The 17,794-nt window shown below is 49.4% G+C and overlaps 3 protein-coding genes across 3 annotated transcripts; 2 read left to right on the top strand and 1 right to left on the bottom strand.

Moving 5' to 3' along the window:
- Nucleotides 1-6,524: 6,524 nt before the first annotated feature.
- Nucleotides 6,525-9,626, top strand: N7469_005647 (uncharacterized protein; the record flags this gene model as incomplete). The annotated part of the gene is made up of 2 exons (XM_056644567.1): nt 6,525-6,960; nt 7,048-9,626. The coding sequence occupies 2 exons, from the start codon at nt 6,525-6,527 to the stop codon at nt 9,624-9,626; spliced, it is 3,015 nt and encodes a 1,004-aa protein (XP_056501381.1).
- Nucleotides 9,627-11,088: 1,462 nt separating this feature from the next.
- Nucleotides 11,089-12,355, top strand: N7469_005646 (putative pectin methylesterase; the record flags this gene model as incomplete). The annotated part of the gene is made up of 3 exons (XM_056644566.1): nt 11,089-11,712; nt 11,785-12,094; nt 12,147-12,355. The coding sequence occupies 3 exons, from the start codon at nt 11,089-11,091 to the stop codon at nt 12,353-12,355; spliced, it is 1,143 nt and encodes a 380-aa protein (XP_056501380.1).
- A 557-nt stretch (nt 12,356-12,912) lies between these two features.
- N7469_005645 (uncharacterized protein) lies at nt 12,913-17,671 on the bottom strand (the record flags this gene model as incomplete). Its single annotated transcript, XM_056644565.1, has 3 exons — nt 12,913-15,057; nt 15,334-17,587; nt 17,667-17,671. The coding sequence occupies 3 exons, from the start codon at nt 17,669-17,671 to the stop codon at nt 12,913-12,915; spliced, it is 4,404 nt and encodes a 1,467-aa protein (XP_056501379.1).
- Between the last annotated feature and the right edge of the window lie 123 nt (nt 17,672-17,794).

The raw sequence follows: 17,794 nt of genomic DNA, 5'->3' as shown, positions 1-17,794 counted from the left end.
TTGGAATCTCATTCCCGAGGCCGAGGCCGAGGCCGCTATCGAGTGTAGCTGCAGACTAAGGGATGTGATGATTCAGTGCTACTGTGCTGGCTGGCCTACCTGCTGGTGGTAGTAGCACGGACTTTGATGACATTGAGATTTACATCATAGTATGCTACTAGGGATCGTAAATGTGATCTTGAAGATACAAAATACGGTGTGCTTTGCACAGACAATGCTGATCAACGCAGGGGTTTAACGCAGCCAAGAGCGAACATACATACAGTATACCTGGCGGTGCAAGTAGACCGCAGAGCCTCAGCTATATGATTTACTGGTGCTTATACTACATATTAGTATGCAACTGAATAGTGGGAAATATTTGACTATGGAGCAGCCAGGGACTCAAACGAGGAATAGGGCTGACCACAGAACCAGATTTTAACGTACCACTCACATTTTCGTAGTTGAAAATATGTTGCTGTGGACTCTGAGCATCAGTGATGCTATGTACGGAGGACTCCATACGAAGTACAGGACACTTACCCTAGGGCAGAATGGAGTCAAACTCGTAGCGAGGCAGATAACGAGACCCAGAAAAAGTGTGCGAATGGGGATAAGTTCCAAACATGCCACGCGATACCAAACATCAGCTGTGACAAGAAACTAAGGCCCAAGTCGGTGCCGACTCCCGTGCCGCGTAGCCCGAGTCCTGGACGGGATTCCGGCCGACACGGGGTTCGAGAAGGTCGATGGGCCTTGGGTCGAAAATTTTTGAATTTGATTTTGATTTGATGATTTTGTCTTATGACCGAGGTCTTGTCAATGATGGCGATATCGTGCCGAAAACCGATTGTATTCAACGCTTCACCTTATTACGCTGTATAGTAATCCAATAAGCAGGGGGCGAGAGTAATAGTCGGTATCGGTGTCGGCGTCGGCGATTCCTTAGCCCTTTTTACCTTTTACTCGTCGAGAATCAAATCAAGCACAGACAATTTTTGCTAGTACGTTACGGCTGTCACTCCCGAATTAAACGATGACGATGTTAAATTCCTCAGTATCTAGTAACCTCTACTTTAGCTCACTCTGGTAAGATATCACTAACAAACCAAATAGGCAATTCTCCATACGGACTATCCAGGTCAGATTGTACAGTAGACCTCCCTTTCCTACAGTAGTGGATGCAACTGCAGATTGCATCCACCGATAGGCAAAGCGCGCGATTTTTTCTCTTTTCCCATCTGTGGCCCTTGTCCGAGTCTGTGATCGCTAGCCACGTTCATCTCCTTGCAGACAACAGCCATGCATGCAGAAGACAGCGGACCAAGTCCATGCATACATCGAGAGCGGGAATTTCCCATTCGCGAACCTTAATGCACGGAAACCGCACCAGAATATACCTCCACGGAGTAGGTCAGACTGAACTACTGTAATTGCAATGCTGATTACTCCTTACGGTGCTCATTCTCCATACTCCAAACTTAGATTCGTTTCTCCGTACTTTTATTTCGTAGCTAGTCTATACAGCTCGTCTCTGAATGGTAGGGAACCTGGGGGAAATCGGGAGAACGGACGCTGGGATCTCTTGGCGAACCCGACGCGGACGTTGAGGGGCGTCTAGTGGTTTTAGTCTGAGAATCGTACTACTGTAATTGGTAGTGTATTCTACAGCTATATATATAGAATTTGTTCTATATATTGGGTATATAGTTGTTAGGTATGAATACTACATAATATGAATTATACACAGGAGATAGGGAATTGACGAGATAATAAAGATGTAAGCTCACGGAGTACATAGTACTGTACACGTATAGCTGGGCAAGCCATCCGCGGAGACACGGACAATTGGAGACGGGGCATAAAATGCCTCAATCACTAATCCCCTTCAGGGTGCACAATGCGTCGGTATGGTAAATTGGCGACAGATGGCAGGGCGATCGCCAGTGGGGATGCCCCCTTCACGATGCTCATCTGGCCCACCGGTGAGGGTTTGATTCAGCGAGTGGATCCCTTTGTGAGGGTATGATTGCTGGAAATTGAGGGAGGTCTTGGGGGTAGTCTCCATTCTATATTCCACTACTGTAGGTACACGGGGTTGCGCGGTGAGAGCCAAGACTCGATGGGCCGAAATGGGATGCAAATCATTGAGTGTTACCAGATGGGTTGCTCCCTGATGGCTATGTATGTACATAGTACACGGTCAATTGATTCAATTTACAGAGTTTTAACTGAATTGAAGGTTCAATATCACTAATTGATATTCACATCTACCTTTGCAGTAGGAAATTCTCCATTTGGTGACACGGCAGCTGCTCTTTTTTTTTCTTTTTCTTTTTCTTATTTTTTGCCCTGCTTTTCCCGGCGCGGCAGAAACGGCAGGATCAGCAATGACTAAGCTGATATTACGCGCCGTGATTGGACAAGGGCTCCTATTAAGACAAGACTAACCCGATTGGGCATTTCGTTCCTTTCGGTCACATTCGGCCACGGCGAATACACAAAATTTCGAGGCTAAACCAAAAGCGACTTCCACACGACCAGCCTGGGAAAAGCGTCGGCGGAAAACGGCATGATAAACTGCCATGACGTGAGAGTTTCACTCTTATCGTCGAGAAACTATTCCAGTTTACCTAAGATGTTTTGGGGTTAGCCATGGGGACAACATTCCATACGGACTCCGTGTACTGTACTTTGTAGACAAGTGCATGCATAAAATACAATCAGAATTTTCAGAACCCTTCAGTGTAAGTATGTACGGAGTACAGTACAGATTGTTTGAGTACCCATCAGCTGCAACCACGGAACCAAAGTGCCATTCGAAGCCTTCTAGAAAAGATCGAGAAGCCTTGCGCGCACGCACGGGCTCCACTCGAAGGTGAAAGTGGGAAATTTGCCCAGGGCGGATGGTCGTGCCGGTCGACAACCACAGGACAAAGTGAGAACTGGGGCATCTCCACTGGGGTAAGAAAAAAAAAGTCGCAGTTAGTCCGACACAATCGAGATTTCTCCGCGCAAAGTGGCCATTGTTTCTCGGTCTTTCGGTCTTCACCGCATAAGTTGAGTAAAAGAATTGCAAATTTTCTGCGAAAATGAACATGACGGGTGGCAAGATAATACCGTGAGGCATTTTGTTGCAGAGCCCGTGCCCTCATCTCTCCAGACCGACGACATCAGCGGCGCGATCGTCCAAGGCTGAATATGATTCCCCATTAAAGTTGGTCTTGAACGTGGTGTAGCGTAGCCAAATTTGCCATGATGATGGCAATAATCGCCAAGACCTGCCATTGGTGAATATTGTGCAGTACAGTGCCCTGCTGCACCACGAGGTGTTCGGCGATGAATCAAGATTTATTGCCCAGTGTATGTACCTACAGACTGTAGTATACCATCGTACTACTGTAAGAACAGTATGGAATAGTCCTGTACGAATACGGCATACGATAGCTAGTTCTCGCGGCAGAATCTCGATCGTTCCCTTCATTTACTTGCGACAGACTCGAGTCCATACTTCATCTATCGAAACGCGAGTTACCATAGAAACTCGACGTTTCAAGAGTAACTCACCTACTGGAAGTCCCTTGTTCCTACTACACGTTGCCGAGTCCCATGGATCTTCGAAGTCAATTCGTAACGTTCCCCGACTACGGAGTACACACTCAACGGTATCCATTGAAGCTCTCCACTCCTGCAACTTAGACACGACAAGATCCTTAGAGGGTCCGCCTGCATATTTCACACCTACAGTACGGAGTACAGTACACAATAGCTTCTCGCGAATCTCCACTCTCCTCATGCAACAAGATCCCCTAACACGGAGTGTAGCGTCGTACTTGAACTCCCCCCCAACCCAACCTCCTTAGCCCCAGGATTCAGGAGACAACACGGGCCGGTCTTGGCTGACGTGAAAAGGCCGATGAAATTACATACATACGGCACCCTACGGAGTCGCAATTAATTTAACGCCGCGGAAATCCCCCCGGAGTGATCGTGAGCACGGGGTCATTAGGGGACGAAGCGCGACTACGCGTGAGTATGTATCGTACTGACTGCTATAGTACTCTAGTATAAGCCCGAGCGTACTTCGTACATACAGTGGACCTAACGGGCACACCGGTCGGTTTCCCGAACAGGGTTGGGGAGGAAAGAGGCAAGATGACTATCATTATCACATTGGGGATGGGGGATGTGGAATGGAGATGAAAGGGGGGGGGTCGGAGAGAAGTCTGGAGCAAGCAAGAATGGTTTGGGAGATAATCGGGGCCCCTCGGGGCCCCTCTTTCTTCAAAAATTGCACACGGGCGAGACGAGACGTTCTTTGACCGACCGACCGATTCAGGCGAGACCAGGGGAAAAGTGCCTACGGTACAGAGTACATAGTACAGCAGGGTTGGTAGGAGGAAAAATCAATCAAATTCAATTACTGATCTTAAGCTTTCAATTGGTTATACCCTTAGAACCGCGGAAAGCGCCGGGAATGGTTAGGAGTGTTATGTATACGGAGTACGAAAGCGAGCGATTATTAGCCTTACTTGTTTGTTGGAGGCGTTCCTTATGAAGTACGTAGTAAAAGACGAAGTACTTTGTACTATAATCGGAGTTTGTCGATAGCCTAGTCCCTATTGACCTCTCTGACCTCCCTAACCCTGGATATACAGCATCGGACTGGACAAAGGAGATATCAAGACAGGCTGGTCCCAGCCTCCTGCACGAAAATCCTCGGGGTGCATCAAAGGTGACAGGATCGCCCAATCGCGGAAGTGCAGTTCAGTTGATCGTGACGTCTTCTACGCATTGGGTATCCCGAAGCTTTTGAGAAGTTTCTATCCTTCCAGCTTTTACTGTAGAGTAGCATTGATGATATCGAGTACCCTCCCCCCGTCGCGGAGAGACAGTGTATGGAGATGTAGACCCTTAATAGTGGGAATAATAATTGTGCATATTTACTGGGCCAATTGAGCAATGTCGCTCTACCACAGCACTACCTATGTGCATACATTATGACAGTAGTTAGCAGTGCACTCCTCGAAACTGACTGGACTGGACTAACCCAGCAAAGCCGTCGCCGAGCGATGGGGGCCATTCTGAGAGTCGCGTCGCGATCAGCACAACGATGAAGTCATAGTCGCTGAGACGGGCCCATGATTCGATGCATGCCGTCACTAGACGACGGTAGTGGATGGAGACAGGCCGGGATTGAACACCAGTCAGAAAGGAGCAATTTAAATGACTTCCCCACGAGGCAAGTTGGAAAAAAAGGGCAGCTGGGGCGAGGGGGGGTGGAAATAAGGCAGAGTTTGGGGGGAAAAGGGCGTGGCGATATGGGCGGGAGAAGAAAATGACCTAATGGTTTCAGTAGTACATTTACATTATCTGGATGAATGCTGTCTCCATACATACAGCGTATGGTAGTATGGATGTATTATGGTATGCACGCCGCTTGCGGTACACCCCCTGTCCAACTGGTTCAGGGCAATCGGGTAGCACGGAGCAGAGATTTATTTTTGTACATACATAGTGAGTAGTAACTAACGAGCAAGTTCTTTCGGAAGAGTATCCATTGTGTGGTTAATGATAATGTACTTACTATTTGGTCTGCTGTTGCTGGTGCGGTGATGCTGCGTATTGTACTGTACTAAACAAATAGAGTAAGATGCTCCTCCTGCAAGGGAGCGATCTCTATCTCCCATTGTTTGGATTCCTCGAAACCTCCGACATACCTCGCGCAAATCATGCGCCAATGCTATTATTTTGTGTTATTGTCTTGGACGCAGTAAGGATATGTATGTACTGTATGTAGTCTGGTCTGTATATCTGTATGTTCTATTGAGTGCTAATCAGCACACTGACACAGTACACCGTATACATAGTACTATGATCAATCAAACCAAATTACCATGATAGTAGTCGGTAGCAATCGTAAAATCGCGCATAATCAAGCCGAGCCAGTTGGGGCCGCACTCGGCAAGCTCGTCCATTTTCCTACCGATAGCAACTCGGCAGAATAGTGCCGGTGTATTTGTGATACCGTAAATTACACTGATAATTCCCCCCAAAAAAATAAAGAAAATACTTGCCCAGCAACCAGGTACATACGCGCCAGGCCAGGACCTCCTGTGGAAATCAACAACAAGTTGGACCCAGAAGTTACTTAGCCTTTCCCTTTTCGCTCGTTCAGATTTTTTTTTTCTGTTTTCTCTTTTTCCCATCCTCTCCTTTTGGGACAGTCCGACCTTTTTTCAAATTTTTTTTTTTTGGAAATCTAATTTTTTTTTTTTCATTACGCTCTTTTTGTATTTCCCTCACAAGAGAAAGAGAGGTGATCCACTCCCACCCACTCCCGTTCTCTCTTTTCGTCGTTCCCTCCCACGCAAAGAGGTCCCCCCCCCCCGTATTATAAAGTCCCATTCCTTCGCTCAATCCACCTTCTCTCCTTTCTCTCTTTTTTTCCTTTCTTTTTTATAGGATTATTCCGTCTCGTTCGGTACCTTGCCATTGAAGTGTTGGTCTTCCTAGGCTTGTGAGCCGCAACAACTGCAACAATGGCGACAAATCAAACGAGCTCGAGCGAGCGGAGGATCTCCTATGCTGTCGACGTCGAGAATGGCGAACGCCACACTAAGGAGACTACTGAGGGTGGTGCTGGTGGTGATGGCGGTGCTCTTGACGAGTACTCTGCGCTGAACCGCTACATCTCTACTGCCCGTGATGGTCGTCGTGGTTCTACCTCTTCTGCTGGTGCTCTGAGCGCTGCTGAGGGCAAGAAGCCCTGGTGGAAGTTCTGGGGCAAGAAGGGCGACTCCGTTGAGGAGGGCTGGCAATGCCCCGATGAGTGGCTCGAGACCGACCTGCGTTCCGGTCTGAGCTCCTCTGACATTGAGCCTCGCCGTAAGAAGTGTGGCTGGAACGAGTTGGTTACTGAGAAGACCAACATCTTCATTCAGTTCATCGGTTACTTCCGTGGTCCCATTCTGTATGGTAAGTAATACACAACAATCGCAGAATTGGACCTCTTGACGCGTTCCAATGGCATAACTAACGCGTGTTTTTTTTTCTCTTCTATAGTTATGGAACTTGCTGTTCTGCTCGCCGCTGGTCTTCGTGACTGGATCGATCTTGGTGTCATCTGTGGTATTCTTCTTCTTAACGCCCTTGTCGGTTGGTACCAGGAGAAGCAGGCCGCCGATGTTGTTGCTTCGCTGAAGGGTGATATTGCTATGCGTGCTATCGTTGTCCGTAACGGTCAGGAGGAGGAGATCCTCGCCCGTGAGCTTGTTGCTGGTGACATCGTCGTCATCGAGGAGGGCACTGTCGTCCCCGCTGATGTCCGTCTGATCTGTGACTACGAGAAGCCCGAGAACTTCGAGACCTACAAGGAGTACCTCGCTACCGCCAACGACGACACCCTCAAGGAGAAGGGTGACGATGACGACGAGGATGTTGAGACCCACCAGGGTGTCTCCCTGATTGCTTGCGATCAGTCTGCCATCACTGGTGAGTCTCTTGCTGTCGACAAGTACATGGCCGACATGTGCTACTACACCACCGGTTGCAAGCGCGGAAAGGCCTTCGGTATCGTCACTGCCACCGCCCGCCAGTCTTTCGTCGGTAAGACCGCTGCTCTCGTTCAGGGTGCCCAGGATCAGGGTCACTTCAAGGCTGTCATGGACAACATTGGTACCTCCCTGCTGGTCCTTGTCATGTTCTGGATTCTCGCTGCCTGGATTGGTGGTTTCTTCCGTCACCTGAAGATCGCTACCCCCGAGGAGTCTGACAACAACCTGCTTCACTACACCCTGATTCTTCTGATCATTGGTGTTCCCGTCGGTCTGCCCGTCGTCACCACCACCACCCTCGCTGTCGGTGCCGCCTACCTTGCTGAGCAGAAGGCCATTGTCCAGAAGCTTACCGCCATTGAGTCCCTTGCCGGTGTCGATATTCTCTGCTCCGACAAGACTGGTACTCTGACTGCCAACCAGCTGTCCATCCGTGAGCCCTACGTCGCTGAGGGTGTTGATGTCAACTGGATGATGGCTGTTGCCGCTATCGCCTCTTCCCACAACGTTAAGAACCTGGACCCCATCGACAAGGTCACCATCCTTACTCTCCGCCGTTACCCCAAGGCTCGTGAGATCCTCGCCCGCAACTGGATCACCGAGAAGTACACTCCTTTCGACCCTGTCTCCAAGCGTATCACTACCATCTGTACTTGCGATGGTGTCCGCTACATCTGTGCTAAGGGTGCCCCCAAGGCTATCCTGAACATGTCCGAGTGCTCCCAGGAGGAGGCCCAGCTCTACCGTGACAAGGCCACCGAGTTCGCTCGTCGTGGTTTCCGTTCCCTTGGTGTTGCTGTTATGAAGGAGGGTGAGCCCTGGCAACTGCTGGGCATGTACCCCATGTTCGACCCTCCCCGTGAGGATACTGCCCACACCATCGCTGAGGCCCAGGTTCTGGGTCTGTCCGTCAAGATGCTTACTGGTGACGCTATCGCTATCGCTAAGGAGACCTGCAAGATGCTTGCCCTTGGTACCAAGGTCTACGACTCTGAGCGTCTGATCCACGGTGGTCTCGCCGGCTCTGCCCAGCACGAGCTTGTTGAGAAGGCCGACGGTTTCGCTGAGGTTTTCCCCGAGCACAAGTACCAGGTCGTCGAGATGCTCCAGCAGCGTGGTCACTTGACTGCCATGACTGGTGACGGTGTCAACGACGCCCCCTCCCTGAAGAAGGCTGACTGTGGTATCGCTGTCGAGGGTTCCACTGAGGCTGCCCAGGCTGCCGCTGATATTGTCTTCCTTGCCCCCGGTCTGTCCACCATTGTCGATGCTATCAAGCTGGCCCGTCAAATCTTCCAGCGTATGAAGGCCTACATCCAGTACCGTATTGCCCTGTGTCTTCACCTTGAGATCTACCTGGTTACCTCCATGATCATCATTGACGAGACCGTTGACTCCTCCCTGATTGTCTTCATCGCTCTTTTCGCCGATCTTGCCACCATTGCCGTCGCTTACGATAACGCTCACTTCGAGGCCCGTCCCGTCGAGTGGCAGCTGCCTAAGATCTGGGTCATCTCCGTTGTCCTGGGTGTTCTGCTCGCTGCCGCTACCTGGATCATTCGTGGTACTCTCTTCCTCGAGAACGGTGGTATCATCCAGAACTTCGGTTCTCCCCAGGAGATTCTCTTCCTCGAGATTGCTCTGACTGAGAACTGGTTGATCTTCGTCACCCGTGGTGGTAAGACTTGGCCCTCGTGGCAGCTGGTCATTGCCATCTTCATCGTCGATGTTCTGGCCACTCTCTTCTGTGTCTTCGGCTGGTTGGCTCCTGACTGGAAGGACACTCACCCCTCCGACCCCGCTGGTCCTGGCTTCTCCGTCAACAACGATGTCGACATTGTCACCGTTGTTGTCATCTGGGCCTACTCCATTGGTGTTACCGTCATCATTGCTGTCGTCTACTACATCTTGACCATCATCCCCGCTCTGGACAACCTTGGCCGCAAGACCCGCTCCAAGGCCGACACCCAGATCGAGAACATGATTGCTCACCTGTCCAAGCTGGCTATCGAGCACGAGAAGTCCTCCGACGGCAAGTCCCGCTACACCCTGGGTGCCCGCGCCGAGGAGATCGAGGAGGACGAGTAAGCGCCTTTCCATTTTGGGGAAAACACTGCCTTGCTTAATCTAGCCTCTTTCTTTTTCTGATCTCGATACTGGTCCGAGATTCAAATTAATTTCCTTCAACTCTTATCTTTGTCTCCCCCCCCCCTTGATACATCATACCACGCAATTCTTCTTTGCTTGCCATCTATACTGGACATGCATACCGTGGGAATTTAAAAAAGGCCGGATCCCGTCTTTTTTTTTTACTTCCTTTCGACCCCGTATTATAGACTTTTGTGTGTTCCATTTACCCCTTGATCTCTTCTGGATTTGCTAGAGTCAAGTTTTCTTTCTCTACGTGTATGTATGTCGTTAATAGTGGTACTTAGTCAATCACCAAGGGATTCTAATGATTTGTTCCTCTTGTAATTGTAACCTCCTTCAGTAATTGTAGTAGCATACTTCGGACAAGTCATTCTTCCGAAGAATGTAGATCCTTGTCACCTTTTCATGTTGATGGTGCCTGTTTGAGGCAGTCATTCTTTCATATAGCATGACTAAGCACTTTGTATGTCACGAAACATTCAACATCTCATCTCATCTCTTCAAACGTGATCAATTCTTTCAAATGACAGGCGCTGCCATATGGACTTTGCATATGCGTATTGTCTTGATTACCCGCCAGTTGAAACAAGATGAGGAAGTCAAAGATCCAGAAGGAATACCCCGATATTGTCTACTGCCAGCAACTCTCAGACAGGAGGCTATGTCAAAGAATCTTTGGGCGTGGGTGAAACGGCCAGTGAGATGACTACCACTGGGCTATTTATGCCAATCCAAAAAGATTACAAAACAATGCATCAAAGCTTTGTGAAGGTTGACGTTAAGATTGCCCAAGTTCCCTTATCCATCGTTCTGAAATCAGATAGATCATTGCTGTATAGCGGGACAACACTTCGACAAACCAAAATGTCTGGATTGACTGGCATATATCAAAGACTGGAATTTGATTCCTCGACCAGTCCTACTCTACCTGGGACTATCTTCTACTTCCTAGTAGCCCATATCTGCATTGCACTGGCAACTACCATCCCTAACCCCCACCACCTCACTTCCTACAGGTGGACGCTTAATTCTCCGTCTCCAATCGAATCAGCAATTTCGCGACAAGATCTTCCACCATGCGGGGGAAGCACTAAGCTTCTTGCTACTCCATTTCGCGGGGTCATTTGTGGAGATCATTCGATGTTCAAACGATAATCTTGCCCTTGTCAATGTTAATACTAATCTATCTCCGGGCCTTATGCCAATATCGATCTAGCCTCCTCTAAGAATGACGAGGAGATTTTTCCGGGTGCCGTGTTGGAGATGAACTCTGGGATCATGCCCGCATAATAGGGCTAACTGAACTGATCTTCTATAAAGCCCAGTCATAAACCTCAATGATAGATTTTACCAGTCATACTTTACTCAGTTACTCAAGATAGAGCAGATCAGCTTCAAAATGCTCGGTCTGTCACTCCTCCCTCTGCTCCCACTCCTCTTCCAATCTACCCACATAACAGCCGCAACACTCCCATCAACCCTAAACACCCGCGAGAAATGCCAAACAAGCAGAAGCCATTGTCCCCACGGAACTATCATAGTCGGCAAGTCTAATAACGCAGACTTCACCACTCTCCAGGACGCAATTACCTCCCTACCAAATGACAACACAACAGCCACAATCCTCCTTTTACCCGGGATCTATGAGGAACAAGTAAACATCACCCGCCAAGGACCAATAACCCTCCTAGGCTCAACTTCCTCACCAAAAGATCCCTCCCGGAATAGAGTCACTCTGAAATGGGCCGCCGCGAATAAAGACTCTACCGGTAAATCCGTGGACAATGTCTATTCAAGTGTGTTAGTCGTTGCACCGACGCTGAATGCAAGTATCACCGGTTCTGGACCAACGGGGTTCGCTGTTCCCGAAGATACACCCTTTGGCAATCGTGATTTCAGGGCATATAACATCAACTTTCGAAATACATGGGCAGAATACTCGGATGGACCGGCTCATGCTATAAGTTTCAGTCGAGCGAATGGTGGTTTCTACTATTGCGGATTCTACTCTTATCAAGATACCGTACGTTCATTATTCCATTCATTTTTGAAGAACGATAACTGAAGCTAATTACTTAAATGCGGAAAAAAAAAGGTGTACATTGGAAAACTCGGAAACGCCTATTTCTATAAGAGCATTTTAGCCGGTCAAACGGATTTCCTATATGGATTTGGAACGGCTTGGATTCAATCTTCTGAATTACAACTTCGTGGATGTGGTGGTGGAATTACAGCGTGGAAGGGAACGAATACGACTTTCGAAAATAAGTATGGGATTTACATTGCTGATTCCACTCTCAAAGCGGCGAATTCCTCCATTGCACCGGAAATTAAAGGGGCGTGTGCGTTGGGGAGACCGTGGAATTCGCTGCATCGGTCTATCTTTGCTCGGTGCTATGAGGATGGTACGATTGGATCGAGTGGGTATATTGATTGGGTTGTTGATGGTGTTGCAAGGTATGAGGAGGGGAGTTACTCTTCAGGCAGAGTATAAGAGTTATGGACCTGGGTTTAATAAGACTGGGAGAATTGAAGGGGGTGTTACGACTTTGTTGGGTACAGAAGGGTGGCAGGCTTTTAGTGAACCGAAAAAAGTGTTTCAGGATCAGGAGGGTGTTTTTGGAAATGTTCAGTGGATTGATTGGGATGTTGTGCACTCTAAGTAATGTAGTTGTGTTGTTGAGGGCTGGTGTATTGCAGAGGTTATCCTGTTTTGAGACTGATTTTAGAAATCAGATCTGTATAGTTGACGCCATGAATGAGAGTATCCAATTGATATTGTAAAGGATTCACAAGGACAATTCGGATAGATGGCTAGATATATGAGCCATGGGGTGTATCACAATTCAGAGATGGTAATGTACAAAAGCTATGCCCGCACAGAAGAAAGACAAGTGCAAGATGTAGTACAAAGGCGTGCTAACGACAGTAAGAACTGAAAGGGGTATCGAGTATTGCAACAAAGGATGTCTGCTGAAACGTAACGCGAATCATTGATAATAATGCATTGGCGTCCACTCTTGTCCTGGATACGCCGTAGGAGACATGACAATCTCCTCGCTCGAGTCGTCTCGCGTAAGAGGTAATTCGACAGGCTCTGCTCTCTCATTCAGAGTACGAGCCTCGCCCTCGCGATGAGGATGAGCATGGATATTGGAAAATACGATGTTCTTGGGCTCATCGCTTTCCGCAATTTGAGTGGTGGATTCGGGGTTTCCTTGTACTACGCTGAGACCCGGGCAAGAATTGGCTGTGTTGGACTGTCTTGCGCGGATTTTGGCGCGTCAGCCTTGTGGTTAGATGGGTTTTCCTCGGTCTTGTTCTGTTCTTCGGATACTGGAGACTTCGACGGCACAGGTGGTGACTCCTTTGGTGATTCTCCTTTTGTCAATTCATTCCAAGAAGCAGAAGAATCGGAGCTGCTATGCTCTGATATGGATGGGGCCACCGGAGATAGAGGGTGGCTGATCATCAGGGGCTGGCTTTGAGACCGAGTATGTTGTGTGGGAGAATCTTGAGTTCCACCGGCCATAAGTTGGGAATAGAAGCGACTGCCCCCGGAGTTAGTTGGTGGTCCAGATATGGAGGCACGCGGGCGATCTAGTGATGAACGTGCTGTCTCACTACCATTCTCGGGAGCTGGCAGTACTGGGAGGGCCTTATCCATAGAGGAGCGTGAGGCCTTGTGTCCATTTGGCTCCGTAGAACCATCCTTATGAGCTCCCCAGGGGGGCGTAGGCAGAGCTTTGATGGTAGAAGGGGCTTGGATTGTTTTTCTAGACTGCTCGGATGGGCTGGTGGACTGTTGAGACTCTTGCTGACGACCAAAGAACCCGCTAATCCGACTGAAACCACGTTTCTTTTGGGGTTTATCTTGGTCATTTTGGAGGGCTCCTTGGAGGTCGCCTTGAATACCAGTCAAGATGTTACCCACCGATGCTCTGCGTCGACGCCCGAAGCTCTTTAACTTGTCCATCTTTGAATCTCCATTCTGAGTGGCCGAGCCAGAGTGAGTTTGCTGCAAAAAGTCGTTCCCTGGTGTGTTTGGTCGAGTTCCTCGACTATTGTTGGTACTTGGGCGACCAAAACTGCCAAAGCTCATCATGCTGCTTCGGGTTCCAGGAGAGTATCTCACTTCATTTCTGAGCGGGCTCTGTACTCCAGGCGCAGAAGGTGGTAATCCACTGATCGACCTGCGTTTGGACTCCAGAATTTCTTGCGAGCTCGGGGATATTGCTGGATGGGGAGTAGATCCTGGAAACGCCGATTCAGCTGGCAGTATTGAAGCTCTAGAGGTCTGAGCTGGTGGGATCGCTTCCCCGTAGACGGATTCTTCTGGGCGAGTATCATCGAAATCTCTAGCTGCTGATTGAATAGGCGAGGGAGGGCTGCTTTCTTCTTCTTCTGAATATCGTGCTGTAGTCTGACCTTCCTCCTCTCCAAGCGTTGAGACTGATGATTGACGTGGAGTATGGCCGTTTTGTGGAGGCGCTAGTTGATTTCGAGAACCATCATGCTGTGGCTCTTGAGGGGGATTGCCGGCCTCGGTCACCAGATCCTTCATCGGCATTGGTGGCAAATCAGCCGATCCAGGCTCTTTGACTAGAAGATCCTTCGGAGGAGTTGGTGGCTTCGTGTCCTCTTCGGAAACAGCACGAATCGAGGGAATTGTGGTATGCGATGCTTCTTTCCCAGATCGACTTGGCAGGTTGGCCGCTTCAGAGGAAGCCAAGTCATCGGTATGCTCACCAGGTGGTGTTGGGAGGTCTTTCTGAGAGTCTTGAACATCACCCAATGGCAGAGAGGCGAGGTAAATGTTGGCTTCGGCATCATCAGCAGAAAAGAATGGTTCTTCTCTCGTCGGTGACCGTATATCTCCCGTCTGTTCAGGAACTTCGGTTGGTTCTGGAACGGCCAGAGCAGGCCCAGAGAGTGGAACAGGACTAGAGGATCGAACAGGCTCATTAGAAGCTGTTTGCTGAGCCTGTTGGGCTCGAGTCTCAGTAGGCGATAGGCCCAGTGCGGCATTCATCTCCTGTGCAAAATCGGTCACAAAGCCTGATCCCCCAGCCTGTTCATTCCGGCCAGCCTCGGCGCTGTTTGCTCCGTATGAATCAGACAGCTCATTGGATTTGAAGCGTTTGCCTCTGCGTTCACTTTCATCCTGAGAGTCTTCGATAGAAGCAGGATCGTTCGCACTAAACTTAGAAGTGGTCTCCTCACTGCGACCAAACTTAAAGACAGGAAGACTGTTGAAGTTGAGAGAGTTGCGCCGGGGAGTTTTACCAGAGTAGCCTGTAGATTTAGCCGACTCAGATCCAAATGAGAATTGGAATTGCAGGCTTTTGCGTGCAGATGGAGATTGACCCTACAGAGTTACCAACATCAGAAGCAGTTCGAGTTATGAATGGGAGTGGATAGGATGAAAAATTTCAATGCATCAATCGTGTCGCATTCTAAAGTCCAATGCCAAAGCGACGGAATGGAATATTACATCGTGGTATCGAGAGAGCAAAAAAGATCATGAGAAGAAACAAATGAAGCACCGCGGAAGACCTGCTGCTGTTGCACTATGCCCAGAGCGCACTGTCCAAACCGAATCCACACAGTTGAAGAAGAAAGAGAAAAAGGATCATGTATCTACCTTGTCGTTTCCTCCTTGTCGGAACTTGCTTCTTCCCTTAGCGAATAGACCCTTGGCTGCTTCGCCAGCCTTTCCACCAAATGTCCCCGCCGTGTGTAAAAACTCCTTTCCACGTTGCTCAACATTTTGTCTATTCACAATGGTTCCAATATGGCCAGAAGGACGCCTAACGTGGCTGGCACTAGTAGGGGTACCGTCCTCTCGAGAGGCAGAAAGAGTACCAAGAGATGTCAATTTGGGGAAACGGCGAGTCGTGGGAGAACTCTTTGGGAAACCAGATGATAAAGTTTGGCTTTCCTGGACCAGATGGGCGTGTTGAGGTTGGTCGTGAAGTGTGACCTGGAGCCAATGGTTTAAGCCAGTGTCGAGAACCGCAAACTGGTTTCTTGTCTCCTCAAATGCCCTGATACGTGCAACTGGGGTTGTAATTTGAAGAATATCGCGAAAGCCTTGGAGCTTGGACTCATCAACCGTCGATGATCGCGTATAATCAGGCAAAGACAGATCTAGATTGGATTCTTTCACTGCAGGAATCACTTGCTCTGGAGGAGTGGTATTCTGAGATACCGGGAGAACAATGGACAGTCGAGGTCTCTCTGCCTTCTGGCTTTCAGTCCCAGATACTTCACCATCAGTCATTCCCTGGGCTGTCAAATGGGAATCATCATAGTCCGGAATAGGCTCTGGTTCTTGCGCTGCCAGTCCGTCGGGAGGTGATTGATAACTACCAGGAATAGGCTGTGCAGGCTCGTCTGCTGAAGAAGATGATTCCCATGAAAATCGCCTGCCCAATTTCGGCCTTTGAGGCAGCTCAGATGTAAGTGGCTGTGCCGCCTGCGGAGGAGCTGCATACGGATCTTGAGAGGCGGTAGTATTAGAGCTTGCCCAGCCCGGATGAGTTTCAGAAGCAAGTGCCTTTGGTGTTCCCTCACCTGGGCCGGTTGAATTGTCCCAATACTTTTCATATTGCTGTGGAATGGAATCCTCATTTGGGTTCCCGTAATGAGATGGCCGAGGTTGTTCTTCAGGTTCCTGAGAGTTCTCTCTACTCAATGAACGCATAATTTCTTCTCTCAGGCGATCATTATCAGCTTCATTGGGTGATGTGTTAGCGCCGACGATAGCGGGAATGCTGCCGCGGTAGCCTTCTGATCCCGATGTGCCAGCGCTGCCGAACTTAAGAGGGGCAACGAAATCCCCCTCAGTAGCATTGGTCGAAGGAATAGTCGGCTGAGTTCCAGCTTCAACGGGTCGCTCGGGAGATGTTTTTTCCTGCTCTGGAGGTACTGAGGTCAATTCAGCTTGACCTGCCGCCGGCGTTTCGTGGTCGGTAACCAGAGGACGCTTGGAAGGACTATTATCCCGTTCTGGGAGACTCATATCACGCCTGTGCCCGGGTTTGAAAAATGGTGCTTCAGCTGCATTTTCCGTGGGAACACCCGTTGGTGTACTCGAATCCGCGGGCTCCTCAGGGATTGTGGGAGTCTTGTCATCGGCGGGTACACGCTGGCCCATTATCGGGCTAATAACGGACGTACCGTCGCTGTTAGAACGCGTCACGCTGTTGGCAGTGGAATCTGGAGTTTCTGGAACATCGAACGCCTGGTGGACGACCGAGCGAAACCCTTGGGAGGACTCAGAGGCTTGAGATGGATTATGGCGCAAAGCATTCTGGTCGGGATTGGGATCGGTTGTTTGCTGGTTAGAGTTAGTACCAGTGAAGAAATCAGTTCCGAACCCGGAGAAGCGCTTGACCTCAGGCAGTCCCATAGAACTATTTTGGGTTGACTTCGAAACGCTGGGACCTTCGGAATCAAGTGGAGCGGACTCGCCACTCTGCAGAGCTCCTGTAACACCTTGCTGAGATGGTTGTTGATCCTGCATGCGTTTGTAAACATCGGCTGGTCTAAAGACTGGCTTCTGGTCACTCCCGGATAGATTCACCTTCGGCTCAACACCAGGACTTGCTCGCGACTCCTCACTACCAAGTCCCAGCCCTGGTAGACGCCTGGAGCTCAACTCCGATGAGCTAGTGGTTCTTTGCGTCGCATATGGAGGTCGAACTGGTGCAGGAGGCTGCTCCTCCTCTTCTTCTTCTTCCTCCTCGTCTTCGGAGCCCCAGTCTCCACCGTCATATGAATATTGCTTCGCTTCTACCCAGCGCTTTGTCTTTGCGCGATTGACATTCGGTCGAAAAGAAACGGGATTGCTTCCACCGCTGGCGGGTGAGAGGGGGCTATTTGAATTCGACGGACTGATATAGATGAGTTAGAGGTTGCGCTTGTACAATGAGGCGAAAATAACAGATTGTGCCACAAGACAATCGTACTTACTTCATTTGAGACGGGCGATTTCGCCACGGGGCATTTGAGTCCGCCATGGAAGGTTATGGCGTCAGGTCGAGCTCGTCAGGCAATAAAGCATCGATTGAAAGCCCGACAACGAATGCAAATGTGAATGC

The sequence above is a fragment of the Penicillium citrinum genome (genome assembly GCF_028827155.1).
Source record: "Penicillium citrinum strain IBT 23319 chromosome Unknown utg000004l:1.0-2404223.0:1.0-2405248.0, whole genome shotgun sequence".
Classification (NCBI taxonomy): Eukaryota; Fungi; Ascomycota; class Eurotiomycetes; order Eurotiales; family Aspergillaceae; genus Penicillium; species Penicillium citrinum.
Note: the sequence above shows the minus strand (reverse complement) of the source record. Positions and strands in the feature narration are given on the sequence as shown.